This window comes from Lycium ferocissimum, chromosome 10, assembly GCF_029784015.1.
Source record: "Lycium ferocissimum isolate CSIRO_LF1 chromosome 10, AGI_CSIRO_Lferr_CH_V1, whole genome shotgun sequence".
NCBI classification, from domain to species: domain Eukaryota; kingdom Viridiplantae; phylum Streptophyta; class Magnoliopsida; order Solanales; family Solanaceae; genus Lycium; species Lycium ferocissimum.
In genome coordinates this window covers 34,093,479-34,103,265 of record NC_081351.1, presented here as the reverse complement: position 1 = coordinate 34,103,265, position 9,787 = coordinate 34,093,479, and the positions used below count along the sequence as shown (strand labels likewise).

The window sequence follows — 9,787 nt, the reverse complement described above, 5'->3', positions numbered from 1 at the left end:
AAGATGCCTCAGATTTATTCGGGCCTGACACGAAGTGAGATCAGCCCAGTCTCTTGAAAGGCCAATTGCTCTAAGGTGATTGCATTTTTTTTCCCTATTTTGTGCCGGTCTTTAATTTTTACCTATCAAGGTGAATTACTTTCTCGGGACATAAATTTATATTTTCACATTATAAAATTTTATAAGTTATTCCCCGCACACTTGAAGAACTTATGCCCCACTAGGCATAAGTTCAATTTTGAAGGACAAAAATCATTTTTTTGCGCGGATTGTCCTTCTTTTGGGGTGGTCTTTAAATTTTGGCCATCATATTTGTGGTCTTTAAATTTTGTCCCTCATATTTGTGGTCTTTAAGTTTTTCCCTTCGCTTGGAAAGGTGTGCGAATACCTCAGGTTATGGGTTCGAACCTCCGCTCAGGCATAAAATAAAAAATAAAAAAATTTCACAAGAGGTTTCGATAGAACACTATCAAATAGGGGCGTGTATGACGAAAACTTGGGATAGGAAAAACTAAACCGGCATAACTAAAAGTTTGCCCCATAAGGCAGAACTTTTCCTTAAGGCATAGAAAGGCAAACTTTTAGTTATGCCTGAAGGAAAAATTCCGCTTTATGAGGCATACTTTTAGTTATGTCTTATGGGGCACACTTTTAGTTAAGGCATAACTAAAAGTATGTCCCATAAGGCGAAACTTTTAGCGTAGGCAACTAAAAAGTTTGCCTTGAAAAGTAAAATAAAATAAAATATATGCCTCAAGGCGAAGTCTGCCGGAGGGGGCAGAGCGAAATTCAAACTTTTCCCTGCGAATTTTTTTTAAAATTTTTGATTGATTGGGGGTTTAATAAAAACTCAAATTTTATAAATTTTAAATTACCGACAAAAAATAAGGCAGCCAATCGGGTGTAAACACGATTTTAAAGACGACCCCAAAAGAAGGGCAATTCGAAAATTAATGATCAGCCCATTTCTTTTCGGCCCAAACCCCAGAACGACGTCGTACCGCTATCAAAACTGAAATCACCAAAAGATAACAAAGCCAATCCATTATCCATGGTTCCAAAACCAAAACACACCCGTTGGAACAAAAACCATTGCAGAACAACAAAATGTCAGCCTCAGCCATATTCGGGTTAAACATGTCAGTCTTACCTCGTCCGTCAACCGTTCCAACTGGACTCCACGGCGGCGCCACCAAGTTACCGCTACCAAGAATTGTTGGGGGATTGGTAATTGAGTGTTCATCGAGGCCACAAAAGAAAGCTACAGCTCACCATAAGAAGACAAGGCCACGTAAGACTCAAGCTTGGGACATCAAACGTGGACCAACTGTTTATGCTCCCTTGCCGGACTTGCCACCTGAGTGGTCGTTTGCAAGTGATGCTTCGGGTCAACCCGCTGGTGTTGGAGCTTCGGTATCTGATGCTAAGTCTGAGTAATTCTTTCTGTTATTTGCGCTTTGTATAATGGAATTACCCATTTCAGACTTTATAATTTTCACCTACGTACTATGCTGTTTTTGCCTGTTGAATATGAATATTACTACTACTACTACTTGTTCAATTACAGTATAGTGTAAGTTTAACAGGTGATTAGAAATGTGTTTAATCTGTGCAACGTAATGAAGTAATGAGAAAGTGCGATTATAATAGTAGTCATGTCAAATTGCGACTGGATAACGTCTTCAACAATATGTTGTAGCGTGTGCTAACACAAGATAGAGATAATAAAACAATAAAACCTTTCTAATACTAAATAAGATCCTATTAGGGGTGGTTTGGTTCGGTTCAAAACAAGGGCATTATAATTCCGGAATTATAGTCCAAGATTATAAATTCCATCTTTTATACGAAATTGATAATTCCAAGATTTTGTATAAAATACATAAAGCCTAACAAGTGAGCCATGCTTTCTTGAAGTTTGTCAGAACTGTCATCACTTATGGTTGATTAAGAAATAAAATGGAAAGAAGAGACCTGATAATTTTTCCAGTTTCTGATTCCAGAATATTTATTCTTATTTTAGCTAATAGTGTAGTAGTATTTAGTCGACCTAAGCAAAGGAATACCAATTTCAATAGTATTATTTCATTGGATGAGTAACCCTCCTTTGGTTCTGTGGCTGGTTAAATTCCTTTTTGATGTGAGATGACTCGAGTTTAAGCCTAAGTTCCTTTTTTATTTTTCGATTAATTTATTTTACATAGCATAGAAGTAATCTGGTTTAGTAATGCGCATTCTTATGCATCAGCCAAATCCCAAAGCATTTGATTATAGTAACCTGCTATAACCTGCGATACTCTTCTTCCTGTTAGATTGATGAGTGGAAATAGGACTAATAAGTTGGGCTAACTGTTTGCACACATTAGTTTGCAAACATCAGATACTCTGGTTCTGGGTCTTCAGTCTTTCAAGAAGCATGCTCACAACAAATTTGTCAAACTGCCAATTTTGAATTTAGTTAAATTAAGATAACCTCTTTTCCTCTACAAGAAAGTGCTAAACTTGGGTGTAAAAAGCAAGTAGTATCTATGGGTTTCCAAGGAACAAGAAATGTAGATACCATTTCACCATCTAGTTTACGTTCTCTTCAGCCGAAAAAAGAAGAAGGTTATATTGGAGAAAAACCTTTACCCCGAAAAATTGGATGATTTTTGAAGAAGCGCGATTTCTTCTTATTTAAGAGGATTTCCTCAGCAGCTGCAAAATACTAGTCTATAATTGACCACCTCATTTGATTCTAGTCACTACAGTATTTTTCATGAAACTTTTTTTCTTTTTTACCTACTGTTGGGCATCCTATGTCCGAGCCAACAGAAGACCATACGATCAAACATATGCAAATGACCAAGATTAAGAACCAAGTAACGTGAAGCTCACACACATTTACAACTGGGAGAGACCAACTACGAGTAACTCAAAAATTGGACACAATCTGGAGACAACAAAAATAGTTCTGAATGGAAAGGGACCAAGATTACTCATTGGTATACCCATGTCAAGCTCTTCAAGAAGGATTTCCCTCCAAAAGCTAAATCTTTAGCGAAGCGCTTCAAACATTCTTTTGACAGAAACTCTAGGAAATTTAGATCTTTTGTTTTGATGTTCCTTTAAGTTAATATAGAAATTGGGAACATAGGAGCTTCTGCATTGCTTTTGCTAGGATCCTATAGGTGTTCCAATCCCCTCCCTTTGTATAGGACTAGAGTTGGGAGGCAAGGTCTATTCCTCCCTATGTAAATATCATTTTTGGTGTATATTATCCAGGGTAGGGTTCAATGACAACCGCCAGCACCTCAAGTACTATAACCCGGGTGAATATAGCATTAAAAATGTCTCTGCCAACTATCCATTCTTTCACTACGCTATGATATATATGGTCATCTTGACTTGGTTCTAAACATGACAATCTCATAATTCAATGTACGCAACTATCCTCTAGGCTCTGGCCAAAACACTTTTTGAGTCATATATTCAAGTCTATTATATGGCAACATGCTGCCTGTCCAACAACTTAGTGCATTTAACATGGTCACCTGTGTTGCAAAAACCAAAGTGATTCGGAAACATTTCCATGGAAAGAGAACACGAAATAACCAAGCTATCCAGTAGATTAGAAGAGCCAACAATGTACATGTATGTTCCTACTGTAAATGGCATTTTTACAAGGTGGAAGCAATTCTTTGCCCCTGGAACACGGGCATATTCGCCCTCCAGCCAACATTTACCAAGGGCTCACGCTCCTTGAATCCACTAAACTTATCAATTATCAAAGACCGGAAACAAAAGATGGACCCCAAGGTCAGTAAGTTGGAATTGTGTACAAGAGGCAAGCTTCCAAAGGAGTAACCATCATCAAGAGAGCTCTTCTGCATTTTCCGCCAGCGTCTGTGACCAGCTTTTAGAAATTGCCACAGAATTCTTTGCAAGATTCTATCCTCCTCATGCTGGCAGGAGGATTCCTTCCCGGTAAATCCACTGAAAATTATGCCTAATTAGGAACGGATTTCCCAATTCCTTATTATTTCTGCTTCACAAGGCTCAGGAGAAAATCAGTAAATATGTGCTCATACTCTGGCATTTTCCCATAACCTGCAGCACAGTGTAAAAGTATCGCAACCATGACTTTCAGGGTATCATTTTCTTTTTCTTCAAAAAATATGGTGTGTGACTATCAAATTTTTATCTCAGAAAGAGAGTAATTCCACTCGAAGGATTTCTTACCAGGAAAGTAATTAATATCTATGACATAGTATCTGTCTTTTGTTCCAAGCTCTCTGATTATATCCAAGTTGAAGAGCCGAAGACCCTGCACAAAACATTGCAGTTATATTTAGAATATTCAGCAGGTGAGAATGCAGAATTTGTAAAGCAAGCACCAAACATCATTTAGGACATAATTTATGGAAAGAGAAGACAGAAAATAAATACCAGTCTACGCCGAAGTTCCTTAGCAAGCCTCTCAAGTAATGGTTGCGGAGGAAGCTCTGCAAAGGATAAGATGTGAAAAAATATCATGAGTCACGATTTACTGCAGGTTTACTCAAGAAGATATACCTAATTAAATAAGGGAAAATTACGCGCTCTGTCTATTTTTGAAAATAGATGAACACCCAATTTTCAACATATTTGTGTAAAAACACCTTTTATACACTTTATACAAGGTTGATACATTATGTATAATGCTTTAAACTCAGGTATAATGTTGTATAATATTGGACACTGGGCTGCGTGGCGTGTCATCCCGAGTAGAATAGTATTCACAAAGGTAAGATGGCACTCACTGGACTATCCACCAACATAAAGTAAATACAGAATGTAACAATCCCACACCTAAGAGCTTAAAGACAATTCCATTTTGCCACATACTTTAAACCTTTTAGGATTTCCCAACGCTTAGGATTTCCCAACGCTTATTATATCTCTTTAGTGTCTAAGTTTTGAACTTTCAGATTGAGTGCTCTATCTGTGAATTACTTCAAACAGAATCATACACCAGATAACCATTTATACCACTACCGGGAACTGATAGAGGAAAGTAATTAACCATCAAATGCTCTATACGTCCCACTTAAACAAGCCTATTCGGCGTCCCACTTAAACAAGCCTATTTCGAATAGCAGGGGCTTTAGGAGTAAATTATTTGAGCATTGGATTTGAGTTTGGTAAACAAGTGTTCAAAATAATAGTATGGTGTGTGAAAATGTAATGTATCTCCTTGAAAATGTCATCACATCAAATTGAAGAGATAGTTACATAACTTTGAATTGTTGAAACGAGAAGAAAGCACAGTTTATTTAAAATGAATAAATTAAGATAAAAGTAGTTCTAGTTTTGGGTCAGAGGAAGTGCAAAAAATGTAAAGCTTACTGTTGGTGGTAAAAGATCAAGGTTTAAGGAACTCATTCCAGAGTCCAGCCTCCCATGATCCCATGATCCAAAAGAATTAGAAATCTCAACAAGATTTGCCTTGAGGATTAGGAAAGCTCAAACTCCAAGGCACATCATATAAGATGACTTCCTTGCTAGAAAAGTATCATATCAGGTAATAATAGTAAACCCATACTTGCTAGCTCTTGGTGAGTGTTGGCTTCTAAATCATTGGCTGGTTTGAAGAAAAAAAGTCAATTAATCAAAAATAAAAAAGAACAAGAAAACACTTCTTTTTCATCTGCTTTATTCTTTTAGTGTATGCCATAAGTTTGGTGCATCCATATATCTAAAGCAACCATGATGTATTTGATGTATCCAGAAAGAGAAAGTCACTGAGGGAAAAGATGGCTCACCTCCAACACAAGGGTCTAAATCTGCATCATCTGCAGATGCCGCAGCACAAGAAACTCTTGGGAATCGGAAAACCCCAGGGTTTTTGGACAGCTCACGTTTGCTAACATCAGGTAAACTGAATCGTCTCACAACCTTAATTGCTTCCCCGACAATGTATACCTTAAACAGAATTCCTCCTACCACCACAAGAAAACACATAATCAGCAAAAATATAACTCATAAACAACTACACAAGGAAGGCACAAATTCAATATTTCAACTAATATACGTACCATGGTTGATAAATTCCTGTAGCACAAGTGGGGGTTCAAGCATCTGAAGAGAGAACTTGTCATAGGCTAGAGACAACTCATGTGACTTAGCGGCCAAAGGCTTTGCAACTGAAAAGATAAAAACAGCTCAATTCAGGAAATTGCAACCAATTACTTTGTTTATATATTGCTCAAGTTAGATCTTATTGAGCTTAAAAACTGGCAACCGCCTAAGGATCAGTTGATTAAAGACAAACAAGAAATGAAATAAATACGTACCAAGAGGTAGTCTCAGACCAGATTTACTCACTGCATCTGGAATAGATGAAGAATCTCCCTCAATAACCAGTTGCCTAGGAGCACCAACTTTCCCTGTCAGGCAATAAAAAATAAGTTTACCCAGTTTTCCCTGATATCCTTCGCCCCACTTCTTCAAGCTAAAAAGATTTTTAAAAAAACGTGGCAATCCCAATTCATACAGCTTCTCAAGGACGAAGTTAAAGCAATCAATAGTTCTCAAATAATCATAAACAGACTGGAAATACTACCATAGGTGTCCGACAAGTTCAGGTCTGCAACATCTTCAAGCATGTATTCACGATTGTATACATGCTGTATGGCATCTGGAGGGTCAAGAACAGTGACATCTGGATGTGTAAGCCTATATTCCTACACAGAGAGCAAAGAAAGAGGTAAGAAAAAAAAATAATGGAGGTTCTTCCTATATACGCCTCCTAATGGAAATAGGAATAATGGGGAAAAAAATCCCTATGTGTTCCTCCGACTGAGTTTTAAGTATCAGTTCTAGTAGAATAAATTTACCATTTCCCCATACGGGAATAATGACCAAAATTTTCATGATCCAGAAAAGGCAAGTAACCAACACTCAGTCAGATAATGCAAAATGAAACAACAACTACTATGCCTCAATCCCAAACAAGTTGGGGAATATTAGAGTGGCACTTAAAAGGAATATACCGAAGATCAAAAGACATTGATTAGGTTAGTGCTCTCCTCTTAAGCTGATATGAGCATTGTGATGAGCCCCCCAAGAAATAGGATCCATTTATTGAAACCAGGAATCCTATCTGATATCAATCAGCTAATCTGTCCACCAAGGAATTCTCACTGGGCTTCGAACACAATTACCAAGTCATGATTCATGATGGAGGAAAGAGCTAGCAGTCTGCAAGTTATGTCAGACAGAACAAGTTTAAGCAAAAAGACAGCTCATCTCACCAATCACTGCCAAAGCATGTCTAATCCACACCAAGTAATTCCGTTATATTGTAGCCTAACTTACTACATATTTGTTTGAACAATGCATGTTAACTGTCATTAACAGGATTCTGTGAATAACACACACACACACACACATAAAGAAAGCTTCCAAATGAACCAACCTCAAGAATACGACGCCACTTGCTTCCTGACAACTGCAAGAAAGAAGGAGCACAAAATCAGACATATTTTAGAATGACATATTCTGGGGAGAAGCTATAAGGATTAGGTATGGAAGCATATAGACACAAGCAAAAGATACCTTATGGAGCACAATGTCAAAAGGACCTTGATCTGAAAGGGGTTTGTTCTGATCAATAGCAACAAATAATATTCCCTTAGTCCTGCATAATTCATAAGCAAGGTTAGCCTTGTTTTCTGAATCTATGTGGACAAAAAAGTTTGCATAAAGAGGAAGTTATACCAGCATCAAAAAATTATTTGTCAAGAGGTTAAATGTAGAAGTCCACCATGACTAATTCCTAACCCACTACTTCCCAAGCGCCAAATACAAACAGGTCATTTTTAGAAAGCGACCAGTAAATCAATTTATATTTTCAAGAATTTTTTTTTTTTTTTAATAATAATGACGTATACCAGCACCAAATAATATCTGTCAGAGGTTACTGTCCAGAATTACCAACTATGCTGGCCACATGAAGTAAAAGAATATACTGCCTGAATTATGATTATTCCAAATGATCTACTGTGCAAATTGAAAGCAGTCACAATCTCAAGGAAAAAGCAACCATCTAAGATAATGGATCTAAATAATAAAAATCTCATCTTTCAACCACCCAAAAAAAAAAACATCTTTTTCCAGCAAAACAGTCATTTGGGAACACCATCAAATATGCAATATAAAAAACCAGATAAAATGATCCTAGAGTACCCTTCTCAAAACTAGTTTTCTAACACGCCAAGGAGAGGGGAAAAAAGAAGAAGAGAACAATAGACAACATTCACAAGAAGCATTCAGAAAAAAGGCAAGGTAAATAGAATACACAAAAACACTATATTCAAGCTCCCATAGACAGTGTCATGTTCTTACATAAAACAACAAAGGCAATTTTGTCATGATTTACGTTGAAAAAAGATTACCTAGCTAGACTTTCAAGCTTAGGTTGCAAAAAGCTCTTAACTTTCTTGGAGGTAAGAGCATAACCAACCATAATAAATTTCTTAGAGTGAACCAATTCCATCTGGTTTTCCTCTTCCTCATCTTCCATCTCCCTCTTGTACCCCATTACTTCACCCCTCATCCTCATTCCCCCCTTACACCAAATTTATATTTCTACCCCCACAAAAACTCCCTCTCCCTCACCAATTCAAGATTACAAATTACTTTTAATCCAAGATACCCAAGAAACAAAAAGAAGTTGAAATATTTGACCCCCTGAAACACAAATCTTTTTTATGATTTGCAGCGTGTTGTTGTTATCCTTTAAAGGGATTCTTGAAATGGAGATAAATTGCCGGAGAGAAAGAAAGGTAGAAGAGTGTGGGGGGATTTATATATAGTAGTAGTATGAGAAATTGGGGGGTACACGCGTAAAGATTTGAGAAGAGATAGAGCAATTGGGGGGTGTGTTATTAGCTGTAACAGTGAATGAGAATCCTGTAACGTAACGCGTGGATGCTGCTTTTTATAGGAGATAACGCTCATACTTACATTTTGACTCATTATAATAACAACAAAAATTAAAAAAGGAGAGAAGTACTACCAGCATTTTTACACTTTTTGATAAAGTAAACAAAGTGTGAGAAAAAAAAAAATCAAAGTTTATTGCCGTGTTCTAATTTTATTTTTAAAATTGTAGTGTCTAATCTACTTAAACGCATCTCGAGCGTATTTGTTACTCCTTCCATTTCATAATAAGTAATTTTTTAGGCTTATACACACATCTTAAGAAAGTGTTCACTCCTAAAAAATTAGAAGTGTTTTTACTAATTTACCCCTAATTAAATGTCTAGAAAAAGAAAAACTTAATGATTCTTGATTATGTAAATAAGGATCATTTTGGAAGAAGAAGATCAATTTCTTCTTGAAATCCTAAAGCACTATTTTTTTAAACAAAATAAAAAACCAAAAAAGTCACTTATTATGAAATAGAGGGAGTACTTTTCACCAAGAGGTTAATACGACTTGAATATATGTGAAAAATCATATCCTATTATTGCCTCGAACTTTCATAATTATAACTCATTTCATTGATCACTAGATTATGTCCTTGGATGCATATAATTATTTATTTTAGTAATTACTGTTGTTTCTTTAAAATTTTCAAAAAATATTTTGGTTTATGTTTAAATGTAAAATTTCTTCATATTTTTTTTTTTTTTTTTTTTTAAGTTTCTAAAAGACTTCTATCACTCTTCGCGATTTTGAAAATTCCACTTTTTTCATAATTTTGTGTTATTGTGACTTTATGCTTAAGCAACAATGCGTACCCAAAAAAATTGTAATAAGG

The 9,787-nt window shown here is 36.2% G+C and overlaps 2 protein-coding genes across 4 annotated transcripts; one reads left to right on the top strand and one right to left on the bottom strand.

Annotated features, from left to right (window-relative positions):
- The first annotated feature begins 1,043 nt into the window (after positions 1 to 1,043).
- On the top strand, positions 1,044 to 1,546 carry LOC132033544 (large ribosomal subunit protein cL38). The gene has a single exon (XM_059423547.1). It carries the CDS (start codon positions 1,108 to 1,110, stop codon positions 1,435 to 1,437), a length of 330 nt encoding a protein of 109 aa, XP_059279530.1. The 5' UTR covers positions 1,044 to 1,107; the 3' UTR covers positions 1,438 to 1,546.
- Positions 1,547 to 3,590: 2,044 nt separating this feature from the next.
- Positions 3,591 to 8,782, bottom strand: LOC132033543 (inositol-tetrakisphosphate 1-kinase 3-like). Of its 3 annotated transcripts, none has more exons than XM_059423545.1 (10): positions 8,418 to 8,782; positions 7,579 to 7,660; positions 7,439 to 7,471; positions 6,584 to 6,704; positions 6,315 to 6,407; positions 6,057 to 6,164; positions 5,784 to 5,960; positions 4,429 to 4,484; positions 4,222 to 4,306; positions 3,591 to 4,089 (listed from the first exon to the last, which is right to left on the bottom strand). In XM_059423545.1, exons 1-10 carry the CDS (start codon positions 8,582 to 8,584, stop codon positions 4,019 to 4,021), a joined length of 993 nt encoding a protein of 330 aa, XP_059279528.1. In that variant the 5' UTR covers positions 8,585 to 8,782; the 3' UTR covers positions 3,591 to 4,018. The 3 variants fall into 3 exon arrangements, 2 of the variants coding, with proteins under 2 accessions (XP_059279528.1, XP_059279529.1); XR_009408759.1 differs by lacking the exon at positions 3,591 to 4,089 and adding an exon at positions 5,368 to 5,602 and having other exon boundaries at positions 4,223 to 4,306; XM_059423546.1 differs by lacking the exons at positions 7,439 to 7,471; positions 7,579 to 7,660; positions 8,418 to 8,782 and adding an exon at positions 7,014 to 7,179.
- Positions 8,783 to 9,787: the final 1,005 nt, after the last annotated feature.

Excerpts from the sequence above, each read along its gene's own strand:
- LOC132033543 (XM_059423545.1), bottom strand. The coding sequence starts at position 8,584 with ATGAGGATGAGGGGTGAAGTAATGGGGTACAAGAGGGAGATGGAAGAT. Across the intron at positions 7,661-8,417 it reads AAGCTTGAAAGTCTAGCTAG|GACTAAGGGAATATTATTTG; the intron begins GTAATCTTTTTT and ends TGAATTATGCAG. Across the intron at positions 6,408-6,583 it reads GAACTTGTCGGACACCTATG|GGAAAGTTGGTGCTCCTAGG; the intron begins GTAGTATTTCCA and ends ATTGCCTGACAG.
- LOC132033544 (XM_059423547.1), top strand. The coding sequence starts at position 1,108 with ATGTCAGCCTCAGCCATATTCGGGTTAAACATGTCAGTCTTACCTCGT.